This window comes from Danio rerio, chromosome 21 (genome assembly GCF_052040795.2).
Source record: "Danio rerio strain M-AB ecotype USA chromosome 21, GRCz13ab, whole genome shotgun sequence".
In the NCBI taxonomy this organism is placed as follows: domain Eukaryota; kingdom Metazoa; phylum Chordata; class Actinopteri; order Cypriniformes; family Danionidae; genus Danio; species Danio rerio.
This window is the reverse complement of record NC_141041.1, coordinates 33,711,823-33,730,235: the sequence shown is the minus strand read 5'-3', so window position 1 is coordinate 33,730,235 and position 18,413 is coordinate 33,711,823. Positions and strand designations below refer to the sequence as shown.

General features: G+C 32.8%; 2 protein-coding genes across 2 annotated transcripts in view; one reads left to right on the top strand and one right to left on the bottom strand.

Moving 5' to 3' along the window:
- Positions 1 to 18,413, top strand: part of timd4 (T cell immunoglobulin and mucin domain containing 4) — a 1,098,921-nt gene that overhangs the window by 402,693 nt on the left and 677,815 nt on the right. The window lies entirely within an intron of this gene.
- Positions 3,888 to 8,207, bottom strand: fabp6 (fatty acid binding protein 6, ileal (gastrotropin)). Its single transcript, NM_001002076.2, has 4 exons — positions 8,088 to 8,207; positions 6,403 to 6,578; positions 4,350 to 4,439; positions 3,888 to 4,029 (listed from the first exon to the last, which is right to left on the bottom strand). Exons 1-4 carry the CDS (start codon positions 8,152 to 8,154, stop codon positions 3,967 to 3,969), a joined length of 396 nt encoding a protein of 131 aa, NP_001002076.1. The 5' UTR covers positions 8,155 to 8,207; the 3' UTR covers positions 3,888 to 3,966.

The window sequence follows — 18,413 nt, the reverse complement described above, 5'->3', positions numbered from 1 at the left end:
GCTGATTGAACAGAACTGTGTGCAGGTATAGTGTGTCCACAGTCATACTGGGGTGATATAAAGACAATAAGTCCTTTTTTTATTATTTCCTGATGTTAAAATAGGACCTAAATCCCTTCATTTTGAGGCCTACTGCAGTTTCCCCGCCCACCAAATTGATTGACAGCTGTGTGTTAACATGTCTTTGTAACGCATATAATCATATCAACAATACAGGACGTGCACAAAGCAACTCTTTGTGATCATCATCAGCGAATGTGATCAAAATGAGTTTTACAAGTTTAAAATGTTTTTAAATAGTGCATGTTTGTAATGAATAACAGCGGTTTTACCGTCTTTACCACCACAGCCGCATGTCAGTATAATTATAAAAGAAGACACTTCAATCCCGGATTGTGGACAAAATCTGGTTTATTTTGCACATTAACATAACAGATATCCATACAGCAGTGGATATTAATGTGTATCTTTTTCACGCACATCGTGGGGTGAACTTTGTAATGACATTGTGCGTGACTCATCATTCCAGAAAGGCTTGAATTAACTCTGTGTTAACAAATACATCAAATAATTATTGGGAAAGTTCTTACTGTAGTATTTCTCACAAAGTTATGTGAGATCTGCTGCCTTTATGTCTAGAGATAACTAGAATTAAAGGCACAGGCCACAATAACAGCTACATTGTGTTCAGAGCAGAAATTCATTATTCTGAAAGATAATAAATAATCTGTATTTTGAGCTAAAACTTTACAGACTCATTCTGGAGACAAAAAAGACTCATCATAAATCTTGAAATCTTGAAAAGGGGTAAAATAGGTGCCCTTTTAAAAAGCTTTTTCAACTTAAGAAATTAAGTTAGAACATGATTAGCTTAGTTTAATAAGTTAAAATGACCTATAATCATATGCTGTCAGGACTAATTAATAATAATATATATATATATATATATATATATATATATATATATATATATATATATATATATATATATATATATATATATATATATATATATATATATTTATTTTTATTTTATTTTTTTACAGTAATCGTTTACTCACCCAAAATATTTGAATGACTAGAATATTTAGAAATACAGTTGAAGTCAGAATTATTAGCCTCCTTTTGAATTATTCTTTTTGAAAAATTTTCCAAATTATGTTTAACAAAGCAAGGAAATTTTCACAGTATGTCTGATAATATTATTTCTTCTGGAGAAAGTCTTATTTGTTTTATTTAGGCTAGAATAAAAGCAGTTTTAAATTTTTTAAAGCCATTTTCAGGTCAATATTATTAGCCCCTTTAAGCTATTTTTAATTCAGAGGGGCTAATAATTCTGACTGTTGGACATTATATTTCATATTTTGGCTCTCATTCACTTTAAGAACCAGACATATTTGATAATCAGCATACTTCGAAATATCTTCTTTTGTGTTCAACAAAAAATGTAAATTACACACTAAAAAGTAATTAGTTGACTAAAAAGTAAATAGTTGTCAAATAACATTTGCAAATAACACTATAAAGAGCGATTACATTGTAAAAACAAACCCTAGTTGCCTTACATTTTAAGCTGAATCAAATTAACTTTATGAGTTTATTTAACTTATATTATGTTAAACTAATTTAAAACAGCTTGCATAACCTATGAAATTTAGTTATAACATGATTACAATGATCTAAAACAATGCTGTCAGAACTTAAGCATATAATTGTTAGTGTACTTAAAAAAAACTCACTGAGTAAACTCACTGCCTTAAAAATGACAAATTGATTTTACTTAAAATGCATGTGTTTCTGTTGTAATTTTGAACTGTTATGTTGACATTATTTTTTACTTAATATTTTAAAGGCAATGAGTTCAAATTTTCAATAATCGCATTTACAGTGCAACATTATTAGGTAAAAATACTTAAATTTTTTGGTAAAGTCAACTTTTGAAGTCAACGTTTTTTTAAGTCATTTTATTTACTCAATTTATTTTAAGTAAAGTCTCTTTTTATGGTGTACAGGTTTGGAATTAAATGAGTAAATGATTAAACATCACGACTGAAGAAACTTCATATAACTTTTCTTTTACTATAAAAAGGGTTCAGCAGTATGAGTTCTTTTAATCATCACCTTTGTTGAGTCCATCCATACACTTGCATTATGTTTTTCTAAAAATCTTTGCGTTCATCTGAAGGACATCAGTCATATCTTGAGGCTGAGGAAATAAGTGATTTTTCAGTTTTTGGTGAACATCTCTTCAGAATAATTGTAGGATAGGGTGGATCTGACTGCACCGTTACGGATTAGGGCGGTTTTATCAGTTTAATTAAAGAGATTGGGTGGATAGCAGACTGAGAGAGGCCCTGTCTTTGTGCTGGAGGCTGGCGGGGGGTACATGGAGGTGGGCCACATGTCTGAGTTGGTGTGATGATGAAGAGACACGAATTGGATGAGGGGGGTTGAGAGCTGGCAAAGGGGCAGTTTGGGTAATGGATCATTTTCACAACCTTTGTTTGCGAAGCAGAGAGGGGGAGGGGAGGGGGCTGCCACCCTTTTTCTTAATTATCAGGAGGGGGCACTTCTAAACTAAAGCTCGCCCTCCACTGTTATTGTTACAGTTCTTCATTGGGTATAGTGATCTCTATAAAGGATATTCAGTTCTTATTGTTTACATATATTTACTGAAATATAGTATTATCTGGAGTGGCATGTTTTATATTAAATTTTTTATTTGTTTACTGAATCATTTTAAAGCCTTCCTTTTTAGTATTACTTGTGTATTTTATGTTTACGAATATTTTCTTAAGCATATATATATATATATATATATATATATATATATATATATATATATATATATATATATATATATATATATATATATATAAGTTATAATATATAAGTTATAATATATAAATTTTATAAGTTTATATATATTATATATATATATATTATATATATATATATATATATATATATATATATATATATATATATATATATATATATATATATATATATATATATATATATATTTAAAATTTGGCCTTTCTGTGTGGAGTTTGCATGTTCTCCCCGTGTTTCCATGGGTTTCCTCCGGGTGCTGTTTTCCCCCAAAGACGTGGTGAATTTAGGAAAGCTAAATTGTCCATAGTGTATGAGTGTGCATGCATGTTTCCCAGTGGGCGGAAAATAATATTTATACTTTGGCTCTAATGAAGCCCCAAATCATTTTTTTTTACTATCCTATTTATTCTTTATTGTTTGTTAAGATTGCCATGGTCCTTGCCATATTTTTATATGTTGTTTTTGTTGTTATTATGTGATTATTATTTATTTCTTGATGAAAAAATCATCCTTTTTTATACATAATACCACCTTCTTTGTAATCGTTTTTAGTATTTTATTTGTTTTTATTGTCGACTAATATCTTAATCTTACAAAATCCCTGAAAAGCAAGGCCTGATATAATTTTTTTCTTCAGTATTTTATTCTATTCTATGTTATTTAGTTTTCTATGCCACCTTGAAAAACCTCATACTTATTTCTAGGCTTTTTTAAATCAAAGATTGCTTTGAATTTTTCTTTTATTGTATTATTTATTATGTTTTATTTATTATCTGATGCTTAATAATGTCTTAATCCTAAAAAAAATGTACCGTGTAAAATCAAGCCCAACCTCCTGTCTTTGTTATCATTAATGTGTTTTAGCGGTTTTAGCATGGAGCCTCGTGTCTTTGTTGAAGATCTGCCCGCGGGTCAGTGTAGGACTGCCCTCCAGTGGACACCAGACTGACAACAAACTGACTCCATATTTCACATCTGCTGAGATTATTGAATGCACATTTTCATCACTGAATCACTTAATGCATTAGAAAGATAAGACGGAGAGATCGTTTATCAGTTTAGCTCGTACACTTTATTCAGTAAATTGAGTGTCAGAGCAGAAAAGGGTCATTCATCTCAACAATGCGGTTAAACCTTCTTGCTTGTGCGCACAAGAACAGCGGTACCCTGGGCGCCACTGGCTGTGGAGGTCTGAAAAGCAAAGCGGAGAGGCGTTACAAACATTTCAAGTCATATAAAAAACAATAAAAACAGTTCAAACCAAGATTGAAACTATTTATTTCAACAATGAATTGGCGCTTAAACTGGTCGCACAGGCTAATTCTGATTGGCCGTCAGATTAACCCTTTGAAAGTGACCAGGAAATCACATCGTTCTTCTCAGAGACGAATTCATTAACTCGTTGATTTGAATTGTATTTAAAATTATATATTATTCATCTAGGCGGCGGCCTATTTTCCCCCTAGAATTATAATAATCCTCAATGTAGTAAAATATCTGATTTATCTCACCTCCACCAGCTTTCCACCGCTGATCTCAGTTGTTTGTTGATATTTGGGGAAGCTTATGGTCAGCTTGCCTCCTTCCATGGAAACTATGCCCTGGTGAAGACATGCAGGTGTGAGCATTTATCAGGTAATACAATTTATAAGCATATAAATTTCATATTTATACAATATAGTGTTGATATAAAGTCCTTAAATATAGGCTACTTTCTTTTTTGGCATAAACTTTAATTTACCATTGGACGAAATGTTTTAAGGTGTAAAAAGGTCCTCAATTCTTTTTTCTTCTTTAAAAAAAAAAAATTCCCCAAAAAGGTGTTTTTATTGAACGTTAGATATGAAATATGCAATACAAACCGTTTTTTCTTTTTGTTTTAGACAACAAACATACTAAATCTGTTGCACACATATACATTTAGATTCTCTAAAAATATAAGAATAATCTTAAAATTAAATACAAATAAATAAGAATATTAAGCAAAAGTTATTTTGCTCATATATAAAAGGAAAGGAAATAAAAGAAAAAAGAGAGTAATAAAAAATAACAAAAGTTTTTACTCTTCTACAATAATTAAAGGGTCTATCTTCTTTATGTAATCTAAAACAGGGCGCTAATGTGAAAAAAAAAAACATATCAGTATAACTTTTTACAGTATATTTTATTTTTTCTAATGTCAGGTGGTGTGGATGTATAAGCCATTTCTTAAAGGGCCAGACAGAATCTGCGGACATTTTTTTTTTGCTATTTCTGCACAGAATATTGTGAAAAATCTGCAGATTTATGCGGAATAATTTTGGGTGTATCGTAACTAAAAACTTAACAAGTTAAATAAAAATAAAACTTTTTTTACTTTTATTTCATGTTTACAATGTGAATCCTATTAGATCCGTTTATTTGGTAAACAAAGAAAGTCTTGCATATAATATTTCTACCATATATCTACTAAAAAACAGAAATTATTACTTTACAAACTGTATTATAAGTAAATCATATGAATGTTTTCATATTAGTCAGTAATATTACTGAAATTGAATTTAAAACTGAATAAATATAAATGTACACACGTTTACACACAACTGAATAAATACTTGATCAGCTGAAAATCTGTGCAAATCTAGTGATTTCTTTTTCCTTCCATTTGAGTATTATATTAACCTACAACTAAAAGCATATCACAGGCAATCAGATTTTCTTACTTTAATAAAACATAAGAACTGAGGTGTAATACCAAATATTGAAATTATAGCCTCAGGTTTTATAAGGTATTTAATGCAGCCGAGAATTTTTTAAAAATAGCTGCCTGAAATCCTTCAATTTTGAACAAGACCAAAACATATGAGATATTGTAGCTGGTTTAATATGACATCGGTCACAATTAGGCGTTATATATTCAGTTTAAATTTAAAAGGTTCTCATATATATATATATATATATATATATATATATATATATATATATATATATATATATATATATATATATATATATATATATATAATAAGACCGCTAAAGGGATAACTCATTTAAAAATACAAATTTATTCACTATTTACACCATAAAGTGGTTATAAACCTTTATGAGATTCTTTCTTCTGTTGAATACAAAAGAAGATATTCTGAAGAATGCTCAAATCCTGACACCATGGACTTCCATAGCAGAAAAAAGCCCCAAATACTATGGAAATCAGTGGGTACACGTTTATAAAACAAAATATAGTTTTAAATGTTAAACAGAAGAGAATGTCAAACCGGTTTGAAATAAGTGAAGGGTGTGTAATAATAAGAGTATTTTCAGTTTTGGGTGAACTGTCCCCTTGAAAACCCTGGCAATTTTATTGAAGAACCTTTGACATTGATGTAACCTTTTACTTAAAACAAATGACAACATTTCTTTAGATTATAAATTCCTTCTTCACAATAGCTCCACTGTGAAATTAGGGAAATATTCACTTAAAAATTCTTTGGGGAACCTAAAAAGATTTTTCTATGGAATCACTATGCAAGCTTATTTTAGCTTTTCTTGTCATCTTTACGTTTATGAGTATATTTTCTGCCACACCTTAAATTTCTTCCCTCCTACAGTCTCCATGTCGCTCTCTTTGCCTACGATGAATTTGTTGGTCACAACATGGTTATTGGGGTAGTACTGGGTCCATGTGAAGTCATCTCCGTTCTGGACGATCTCTGTCACAAGCTTGAAGTCACGGCCCTTTGCGATGACATCATCAGGGATACCTGAGGTGCAGAAGAAGAGCAATCATAGTTCACTTCAGGTACTGTCTTAATTTCACAGAGGTTTTATTGAACTGCAACAATAAACACACGTGAGGCCCATGAACATCAGCTGACAGAGCTCAGTTAAAATTAAATAAAATGCCAAGATAGTAGGGCATAAACTAGTATCATTTAAGTTATGAAAAAATAATGGGGGATTGATTTTTCAAAACAAAAAGCATAGGTCTCAAACTGAATTCGTGGAGAGCCGCAGCTCTGCACAGTTTTGCTCCAACCCTGATCAAACACAGCTGATGCAGCTAATGAAGGTGTTTGTGACTTTTCTGAATACCTTGATTATTTGGATTAGCTGTATTTGATTAAGGTTGGAGCAAAACAGTGCAGAGCTGCGGCTCTCCAGGAATTCAGTTTGAGACCTATGATTTAAAGTAATTGATTTTTACTTTGGTACATCTGGTAAAGGATTCAACAAAATAATAGTACATATAGAGATCATAGAAGTGATTTAAATAACTTTAACGGCACTGGAAAGAAGCCAAAATAGCGGAAACGAAAATAATAATTAAAAAAAACTCATTGAAAGCTATTTTTTTAGATATCAGCTTCATATTTCAATAATTTTTGAAACCTCTTTAAACTTATGGCTTTGATTTTCAGACAGTAAATGTTATTTTGAAATATTTAATATAAAATCTAAATGTAGTAAACAGAGTTTATTTCACTTTTAGTTTTTGTCAGCCCACTTTAGCAAAACTCTGCCAAGTGTATTAAGAAAGAGTGTAAACTTACGTCTGCTCTACCAAGCATTCCAGAATTTTCTACAGTTTATGTAGTGGTTAATAACAAAGACCAAAAAATACACAACATGTCACTCATATACCCCACAGTCCAAAAACATGCACTTTAGGTGAATTGGGTAAGCTAAGTTGGCCGTAATGTAAGTGTGTGAATGAGAGTGTATGGGTGTTTCCCAGTGATGGGTTGCAGCTAGAAAAGCATGCGCTGCGTAAAACAAATGCTGGATAAGTTGGCAGTTCATTCTGCTGTTGCGACCCCTGAATAATAAAGGGACTAAGTCGCAAAGAAAATAAATAATTGCATGTTTTATTGTGATGAACATTCTAATAATCAAAAGAACTGTAAACTAAAATGTATATTTATTTTTTCTACAATTTTTAAATGTTTTTTTAAACATAAAGCAAAAACTCCATATATGCAGTGGAAAGGTTGCCAATAATGTTTTTTTTTTGTGTAGGCTCAAAAGACCTGCTTGCAAATGATATGGAAACACCCCAGAAGAAAAGACAACATTTTCTTGTCCAAAGTAGCTTACAGTCTAAATACTGGGTTGTCGTAACCCAACAACAAGTCAAATATGAACAAGTCCAACTCAAATATGCGTTCATATTTGACCCAATGCTTAGAGGCCAGAAATTCTCTGAAATTAGTAACTCAGTTGTTACCATCAGCAAAGCCAAAAACAGTAGTTTAAAAGAAGAAGAGCCTCACCGATCAGTTTGCAGAATGGTTCATATCCCTCCTGAGATTCGGTTTCCCACTTGCCGTTGAAAGCCATGGTTTTGGTGTTGATTGAGCGGAGAAGAAGAGCGGGTTGAGAGCTGAGGTACTGATGGGTGAAGTATGCGGTGTTTATATACCCAACTGTTCCTCAACTCTGACTCTTTCTCATGGCCTTAGTGGTACACCAGCATCATAATCAAGCCATAAACATTTATGATGGCCCCACAAAATAGAGTAAGTCATAAAGTGCATGACCGCACGGCTGCTCACCTGGGTAGTGATGATATGCCTTACATGGGCAAAATACATGGTTGATGATATGCCATACATGGGCAAAATCACTTTATAATCGTGCAATACAATTATAATACAATACAAAAAAATTACCATAAGAATTTTTTAGCTTTGATTTTAAACTGTATAACTTTGGTCAAATGTTTTGGGTATCCTTCCACAAGCTTCTCACAATAGTTTGAACGAATTTTGGCTCATTCCTCCTGACGGAATTGGTGTAACTAAGTCAAATTTGTTGGCTGTTTTGCTCGCACAAGCTTTTTCAACTCTGCCCACAAATTTTCTATAGGATTGAGCTCAGGGCTTTGTGATGGCCACTCCAAAACATTCACTCTGTTGTCCTTAAAGTACATTTTAACTAATTTGGCAGCATGCTCAGGGTCATGATATGTTTGGAAGACCCATTTGTGGCCAAGTTTTAATTTCCTTGCTGATGTCTTGAGATGTTGCTTCAGTATTTCCACAAAATGCTTTCATCATGATGCCATCTATGCTGTGAAGTGGACCAGTCCCTCCTGCAGCAAAACAGCCCAACAACATGATGCTGCCAGCCCCATACTTCACAGTAGAGATGATGTTCCGAGGCTTGTAAACTTTCCCTTTCATCCTCCAAATGTAGCACTGGTCATTATGGCGAAACAGTTCAATCTTAGTTCTATCAGACCACAGGACATGTCTCCAAAAATTTGTCTTTTACCCAGTGTAATTTAGCAAACTGTAATCTGGCTTTTTTGTTGATTCTGGCTTGTTTATTGTCCCATGTTGTCACACAAGGAAGCAGTGTGTTTGAGGTTTTTCTTGAATACTATTCAACAGCTTCCAATTAACTCAAATGTTGTCAATTAGCCAATCAGAAACTTCCAAAACCTTGACACCATCATCTGAGCTTTTTCAAAGGCATAATAATCTTATTGTATGTAAACTTGACTTTCAAGAAAAGTTACAATAATTTCTCAAAAAATTATCTCTCATTATTCTGCTATTAAGTATAACAGAAACAAATGTGATAATCCTACCCTACCTAAAAAAGAAAAAGCTTGGTCACATTAACATTTGACTTTTTTTTTTTAATTGTTATGTGCCTTATTATACAGTGTATGTAAACTTCTGGTTTCAACTGTAAATGTTTTTACTAGTTACAATGGATTGAAAATAAAACTATTAAGCTGTCAAAAAACACCTCAGCAGTTGTGTTGATTTAGCTCATATTAAAGAAGTAGTTTGAACAAGCTGTGAAAATATTTTTGAGTATATGGGAAAACGGACGTCAATGCTACTGGTTTCAATGTTTTTGTGTGTAAAACAGAAAATAGAAACACAAACAGGTTTGTGATGAGCAAAGGAGAGAAACTTATGACACAATTTTCAGTTTGGGTGAGCTTAAAAAAAAGATTTATTTTAAAAAGAATAGTTGCTTGAGTCAATGCTATAAATGGTTACCAACAAATAAAATACATTTAAAAACCAGGAACTCATTACAGGGTTGGGATCATCAATCATTATTGTTGATCATTGATATTGATGTTGTAATAACGATTAATCATGTCAATTAATAAGAAAAAACGTTTTTTGACTTTGGAAATATGTCATTGTTGGCATCTGCAAACAAAACATGCCAGTCCATGATTTAAAATTCAGTTCAATTAATCTTTATTTCTATAGCGCTTTTACAATGTAGATTGTGTCAAAGCAGCTTAACATTGAAGTTCTAGTAAACAGAAACTGTGTAGGTCCAGTTTTCAGAGTTGAGGTTCAGTTCAGTTTTGTGTGGTTTACATTTCACTGTGTAAAGTCCAAACACTGAAGAGTAAATCTATCGATGCGCAGCTCCACAAGCCAGTGGCGACAGTGGCGAGGAACAAAACTTTACCAAGAAACCAGGCTCAGTTAGGCATGACCATTTATCCTCTGGGCAAACTACTTGTGTAGAGTTGCAGTCTAGGTGCCAGGGGCTGGAAGATGCTGGACATCCACTGTTGAGAAGTTGCAGGTGTGAGTAGGTCCCCGGCAGGTATTTAGGCTGTCCATGGAATCAATACAGAGACTCATCTGTCACTGGGGTCTTTCAGGAATCAGTCTCATGCTTTCCACTCCTCCATGACCGCCACAGCATATGCTTAGGATATGGCCTAGTCCAGGATTATGGAGACCATGGCATCATCTCTTAACAGGTCTTGGATCTCATCAATGGCGCAGCACAATCTCTAAAGGCCTCGGGAGGAGTATCCCCAGGTGAAAATAGAGAACAAAGAAAAAAATAGCGTAGCTGCTGTTTATAGTGTATTTAAACACGAGATATTAAATATCAATGCAACAATGAAGTGCTGTAAATGAAAATAGTAGTTATGTAACCAAACAGAAACAAACATGTGAAGCATAAGAGTAGTTCTAGCAAAATGTCTGGTGCATTAAGACAGGCGGAGTGTGTCCTACAGGTGGTTTGTCAAGTCTACTCACCAGCGTTGAGCACACTAATGCATCATACTGTTATGTGATGCATTGTGTGTATGCTTTACTAAAATGATAATTCTTTAATCCTTTGAACTAAGAGAGAGAGAGAGAGAGAGAGAGAGAGTTAGTTAGTTAGTTTCTGAGCCTCAGACATTTTCAGGAAGGCTATTCCAGAGTTTAAGAGCCATAAATGAGAAGGCTTGACCTTCTTTAGTAGACTTCGCTATTCTGGGTACAATCAGAAGAGTTTCGAGATCTTTTTAAAAACCACATTTCGGGCTCTATTTTGACGGTCCATGCGCAAAGCGCAAAACGCAGGGCGCAAACGCTTTCAGAGCGTGTCAGGACGCGTTTTTGCTAATTTAAGGACGGGAAATCTGCCTTGCGCCGTGGTCTAAAAGGGTTGAGTTTATTTTCTTAATGAGTTATAGGTGTGTTTTGAGAATAAACCAATTAGAGTCTCATCTCCTATTACCTTTAAGAGCCAGCTGCGTCGCGCCAAGAGCGCATTCGCTATTTACAGGACGCAAAGTAAGTCTACGTGGAAAAAATTAGCATTTCACAAGCAAACAGTTTACAGTTCACAGTTTTTTAACAGAAAACTGTTAAACAGAGCATCTGCTGAGAATGAGAGATAATGAAACTACTTTCACTTTCGCTCTTGGATAGGGAAACCTTTACGCACAAACATCAATTAGTCTATAAATAAATACTTTTGTTTGTTAAGCACAAATATTCGTTTCAGAACTATTTCTAAATTCAGTTCTAATTTCCAGCAAACAAATAAATGAATAATAATAACAAAATGTGCTCAAAAACCTGAGTTATATCCTAAAACACATGCTGTGCCCCATATGGTCTAAAACCTGACAGGTGGGCAAATCTAAGCTTGTTTTTAATAAAACAAATATAAATATGGATATAATAAATAATATTGCTAATAATAATAACATTATACAAAAGCAAATTGTTATGAATGAACTGAAAAAGCCTCCCGAGATGAAGACATAAAGCAGTGATTTTTCATATTTATGTAGGCTAGAAAATAATGTTTTGTAATATTTTAATCCTCTATATTTATATCCTATATCTATTCTTCTTATATCCTATATATATCCTTAATATTAAATTTTTTTTTCATATGTAAAGATATTTGCCTATTGCTCTCTTGTGCGCATTAAGCAGTGCGTAAGCGAGGCGCAACTCTGCGCCGGAGTTTAGACCGGGTTAGTTTTGGTTTAATGAAAAATCTATTATAGTTTCTCAAAATAGCAACGCGCCAGCAGTGCCGCAGAACGTTTTCCTTTTTAGACCAGAACGCCTATGGGCGCACAAATGAGCGCTACTGCATTTGCTATTTAAACAGCGTAGCGCAACACCTCAAAACGACTCTTGCGCCAAGCTGAAACTACCAAAAGACTATTGCGCCGCGCCGCGCCTTGCGCCACACTGCGCCGGTGTATGATAGGGCCCTTCCAGTTTAATACTCTATGATAATACTGGGTATAATTCAAACAGCATTAAAGCTGTGAAGTAAATTTCTTATGTTGTAAATTGTTAACTTTAAAACTCTGCCATTTAGTAGTTATTAGTCTAAATGAGTGATTGGACATTGGTGCATTCATAAGCTTTTAAACAGATATGTGTGTGATTGGTAAAAATACTCAGTGCGGCAAAAAATAAATAAATAAATAAAATAAAACAACAACAATGTGTAAAAATAAATATGTACTGACATGTTTTACTAATTGTCACTTTAATTGTGACAGCTAATAGATCAAGCATGTTTTTTCTTTAATATATTATTCTTTATGGCATGTCTGGAACAAGCCTGTTAATTTCCAACAATATGAAAATGGCAAAACTATGAAGTAACAGCAATTTTTCCATTTGCATATAGAAAACCATAGCACCTCTTATAATGATCCAACTATAAAATAGGTTTTAGTTTGCGGCTGCTGCGTCTGAGGCTCTGTATTGCTGAAGGCCACCTGCCTTGACCTTCCTTCTGAAAGGATAGAAAGCTCTTTATGCCAGATTGAACTGTATGTTCCAGTAGATAGTGTTTCATATACCCACACAAACCTTTCAGACATATAGAAAACTAGTATGGTGCTCTCGCTAAAGTGAATAATCTAATTCTCGTCTCAACTAAAATGTGATTTTCCACACAAAAATTAGAATCCTACAATTATTTCAACATTGGATTTTGTTACTATGTTACAAAATTTTTAAGCTGAATCAAATTAATCGTATGAGTCCATTGAATTTATGTTAAACTGACTTAAAACTTCTTGTGTAACGTTAATAAAATTGAATAATTTAATAAGATTAAGTTAGATTAACTTAGTTTACAATGTTAGTTACAATGTAAGTTACGATGACTTAAAAACATACGCTGTAAGGACTAATTAATCATATATTTATAGGGTAGTTTGAACAAAAAGAAAACGTGATATTTTTTGAGTGAGTTTGATCAAATCAATTTGCATTTTTGCCATATTGACTTTTTTTTTTTTCAAGGTACCCAGTAGGATGACTCATTTACTGTGAAAAGATATTCCAAATGTTGTTTTTTTTTAATCAATACCTAATTTATTTCTATGGGCAAGAAAATGATGACAGAGATTTAGTTTTTGGGTGGAGTATCACTTTAAGCTAAAAAAAACCCTGAAAATCATCAATCAAAATGTTGCAATCCGATAACATGTCTTGTCTGGAAGTTTATAAAAGTCGAGAAAGATGTGCCACAGGCCAATGCCCTTCAGCACATAAACCTCTGCTTGTTTCTCACAGAATACAACTTTCATTGCATCATCTCCTTTCCCCTTGGCTTTACATTTTCATTTCATCTCAAGTCTTATGTTGAGGTTTACAGATAAATTTCAGCTTCAAAGATGTGTGATGAGCAGAAGAGAGATAAAAGCAGGACAAGCTCTCCTTTTCACTTTTAAAGCATGCTGCGAGCTCGCACCTCTGAAAGCACACATTGATTCTTGTGGTACAACATTTGTCTGGATTTCAAGATTTTTTTGAAGAATCAAAGGTCATAGATGATGAGATATTATTCACTGAAGTTGAGGACTATCATGGGATAGAGCTACAAGGAAGATTTTTTTTCTTGTGTAAAATTAATTTGCATTTACAGCAAAATCTCTTGTGTGAAAGACTGGTGTACTAAAAGCTATACTAAATGACACAATATAAATTTTATTGCATGATTGCAAAATACTCGTTAAACTGTGTCCTTTGCAATATAGAGATCAGTTTAATGAATGAAAACCATAGTAAAACATAAACTTTTATAATACCACTAGCCTTCCTCAAATGTCTCTTAGGGTTTGTCAGTAAATGTGTCATGTTTGATCATTATGCGATGATGGTTCAGTTCAGCAAAGCAATTCATTTGCCCATATAAAATTTATGAAATAATTAGTATATTAATATTTTTCTCAAAGGAAACGTTCACTTATTTCGGAAATAGGCTAATATCTAACTAGAGTTAAGCAGTTAAGTAGAGTTAAGTTAGTTTTACCAGTTTTTTAACCATTCAATTGATCTTCGGCTCTAATAGGAGAACTATTAGCTTAGCTTAGCATAAACCATGGAATCAGATTAGACCATTAGCATCTTGTTCAAAATATAGATTTTTTTGTACCAAAGGAAACCTCCATGTTTTTGGAAATCTGGCTCATATCTAACTAGAATTAAGCAACTGAGCTTTACCATTTATGAATTCATTAAGTTGATATTTGGGTCTGGGAAGAGAACGTTTAGCTTAGCTTAACATAAGTCATGGAATCAGGTTAAACCATTAACATCTTGTTCAAAAAATTGCATTTTCCCCAAAGAAAATCCCCACTTTATTGGATATTGACTCATATCTAAGAGTTAAGCAGCTGAGTTTTACAATTTTTTAATTCATTCAGTCGAACTCTGGGTCTGGCCGGAGAACTATTAACTTAGCTTAGCATAAATCATGGAATCAGATTAGACCATTAGCATCTTGTTCAAAAGACTGCATTTTTACCAAAGGAAACCTCCACTTTTTTCGAAATACTTTCATATGAGTCAAATCTAACTAAAGTTAAGAGTTTTATCATTTTTTAATCGATTCAGTCGATCTCTGTGTCTGGCCGGAAAACCTTTAACTTAGCATAAATCATGGAATCAGGTTAGACCATTAGCATCTTGTTCAAAATATTGCATTTTTCCAAAAGGAAATCCTTACTTTTTTGGAAATATCTAACTAGAGTTAAGCTGCTGAGTTTTAACATTTTTTGATCCATTCAGTCTCTTGGTCTGGAAAGAAAACTTTTAGCTTAGCTTAGCATAAATCATTGAATCAGATTAGACCATTAGCATGTTGGTCAAAAGACAGCATTTTTACCAAAGGAAACTTCCACTTTTTTGGAAACATTCTCATATTTAACTAGAGTTAGCAGCTGAGTTTTACCAGTTTTGAATCCAGTCAGTCAATCTCTGGGTCGGGCAAAATAACTGTTAGCTTAGCTTAGCATAAATCAGATTAGACCATTAGCATCTTGTTCAAAATTGTCACAACTTTCCATTTTACAGCAGTATTAGAAGACAATGTAACATAATTTTCAAGCTTTAAATAGAAATATTATCAAAATTCATTACTGACTTTTTAATAAAAAGATGCCAATGGTTTAATCCAATTTAATTTTCTATGCTAAGCTAAGCTAAGCTAAGCTAAAAGTGCTCCAACAATACCCAGTAATCAGCTGAATGGATGAGAAGGGTCTGGATGCAGACCTGGTGCAGTGCAATCTGAGCTGCATCCAATGCTTTTTAATGCGTTAACCTAATGCCACTCCGAATGGATTAAAAAGTATGTAACTCAAAGGTGAGTTATAAAATGAGCCTGTTTCCAAGAAGCCCTGAAAGCTAAAGGCTAGTCTGTAATACTTTCATTAATAATAAGTAGGCTGCTAAGACATAAGAGGAAAGGTGAAAGGTCAGCGCACGGATGATCAGTAGGTCATTGACTATACAATGACATATGGCCACTGGTTAAGATGAGCTCATCAAATATGCAAAAGCCTTTTAAGAGCATATCTAATTGACACACACAGCTACATGACTATTTTCTTGATCATATTTTTTTGGTAAAACTTTACAGAAAATTTTCATTTGTTAACATGTATACATATAACTACTTTAGTAAACATGCTTCAAGCAATAACATGAATTTTAACATAAACAATTACAACTTATTTCAGTAATGTATTAGAAGTATTATATCATGGAAATGTTACATATGTGTTATAACACAAGTTGCCTTGAGGTTGTAATGGCCTGATGCTCACAAAGGTTAATAAATATTGTAACCAATTTGTTAGGCTTTGTTAAGTTCATGCTATAAAACATTCTAAACATCTGCCAAATTCCCCTTAGTTTGTGATTCACGGGAGTTTTCCACTTATTTTCACTTTGCATTATGGGAGTTTAATAACTGCTGAACGTGAGTTTTATTGAAATTTGTATTAGTTTGAACTAATATATATTGGCTTGGTTCTTTGTTTATATTAAGCTTTTATAAAAAAAAAGGGGGATGAGCTTCCAGTAATAATTCTGTTATTGCTTTGATTTTTCTTTTCTTATTTAGTATACCTGTTTATTGATGTCAATTTGCTAAACTGTAGACATTATGAACAGAGCAGAGGTCAAAGTTCCATAATTCAAAAGCATATAAAAGTCAGAATTATTAGCCCCCTGTTTATTTTTCCCCAATTTCAGTTTAACGGAGAGAAGATTTTTTTCAACACATTTCTGAACATATTAATTTTATTAACTCATTTCTAATAACTGATTTATTTTGTCTTTGCCGTAATGACTGTAAATAATATTATACTAGATATTTTTCAAGACACTTCTATTTAGCTAAAGTAACATTTAAAGGCTTAACTAGGTTATTTAGGTTAACTAGGCAGGTTTGGGAAATTAGGCAGGTTATTGTAAAACGATGTTTGTTCTGTAGTCTATCGAAAAAAAATATATATAGGGGCTAATAATTTTGTCCTTAAAATGGTGTTTAAAAAGTTAAAAACTGCTTTTATTCCAGTTGAAATTAAACAAATTAGACCTTCTCCAGAAAAAAAAATATTATCAGACATAGTGTGAACATTTCCTTGCTCTGTTAAACATCATTTAGGGAAATAATTAAAAAAGGAAAAAATCCAAAAGGGGGCTTGTAAATCAGACTTCAACTATGTAAGTCGAAAGCACCTGTGATTCATGACCTACTGGACATTTTTTTACAGTGTACTGTTAACTAATGGAGTGTTTGTAAATATTTTGTAGCCATTAAATTCATAAAATATTTTACAATGAAAATAAACCATTGAGTGTTTTACAGACGGAATTGTAATAATTAATGATCAGTGTTGGGTAAGTTACTTTTAAAAAGTAATCGATTACAAATTACTGATTAGTACTCAAAATTGTAATCTGATTACATTACTAATTACTTCATGTCAAAAGTAATCAGATTGGTGACGAGTATCAGAAGATTTTCTGTTCAAATGCTTGAACAAGTTACTGGTCGAGTTAAAAGCAGTCGAAAGTTCTTTAGACTGGACATACACAATAATATTTTTGTTTTTACGCTCAATGAAATCAAAGTATTGTCTGTATTTCCACTTGAAGAAGCAGGCACTCTCGACAGCAGCTATTTCTGCTGGCATTCTCCAGCAATTTAAAAGCGCATGATTATTAACTGACGCTGCAGCAGAAAACGTGATTTAAAAGAAGCATTTGATTCTTCTAAATATTATATTTGTAACGCAAGTAACGCAGTTACATTGACTTTAATAACTGTAATCAAATTACATACATGGAAGATGTAATTCGTTACATTACTGCATTTCTCAAAAATGTAATTAGATAACAGTAACACTGTGGAACACGTTACACCCAACTCTGTTAATGATACATCAAATGTGTCAAAATCTGGAGGAAATGTTGAAGTAAGATTTATCCCGTAAGTCGGCAACAGAGATATTTTACTATTATTTCAAAGCAGCATTTTTATTATTTTGAAATAGCTGTTTCTCTTAAACTAATATCTTAAAACCATTAATTTCCATAATAAAGGCAACATACAATTCAAGTTGTGTGTATTTAGATTTTTGTTTCAATTTTATTTCAATTAGTGTATGATCTTTTAAAGGTTAGCTCCACAGAAAAATGAAAAGTTAATTTAATGTTACTTACTCTCAAACCACTCAGTAGACTGTAATCGAGCATTTTAGCTAAAGCTACATGCACATTGAGGATCATAAAAACTAAACCAAATACAAGGAAAATAAAATTCATGCCCATAGCAGATAATTAAATGATGGTTTATGAAGAAATCAGTACAAGAAAATGCACATTATATATTTGCGATATTTATTCAGTCATTCATTTTCTTTTCAGCTTAGTCCCTTTATTAATCTGTGGTCGCGATAGAGGAAGGAACTGCCAACTTATCCAGCATATGTTTGACACAGCGGATGCCCTTCCAGCTTTAACCCAACATACATACAGAGCCAATTTAGCTTT

What these genes read in the sequence shown, in the direction of transcription:
- fabp6 (NM_001002076.2), bottom strand. Translation starts at nt 8,154, where the DNA reads ATGGCTTTCAACGGCAAGTGGGAAACCGAATCTCAGGAGGGATATGAA. An exon ending in TAGGAGGGAAGAAATTTAAG is followed by an intron (nt 4,440 to 6,402) that starts GTGTGGCAGAAA and finishes TGTCTTCACCAG; the next exon opens with GGCATAGTTTCCATGGAAGG. An exon ending in GCGGTGGAAAGCTGGTGGAG is followed by an intron (nt 4,030 to 4,349) that starts GTGAGATAAATC and finishes TTTGCTTTTCAG; the next exon opens with ACCTCCACAGCCAGTGGCGC.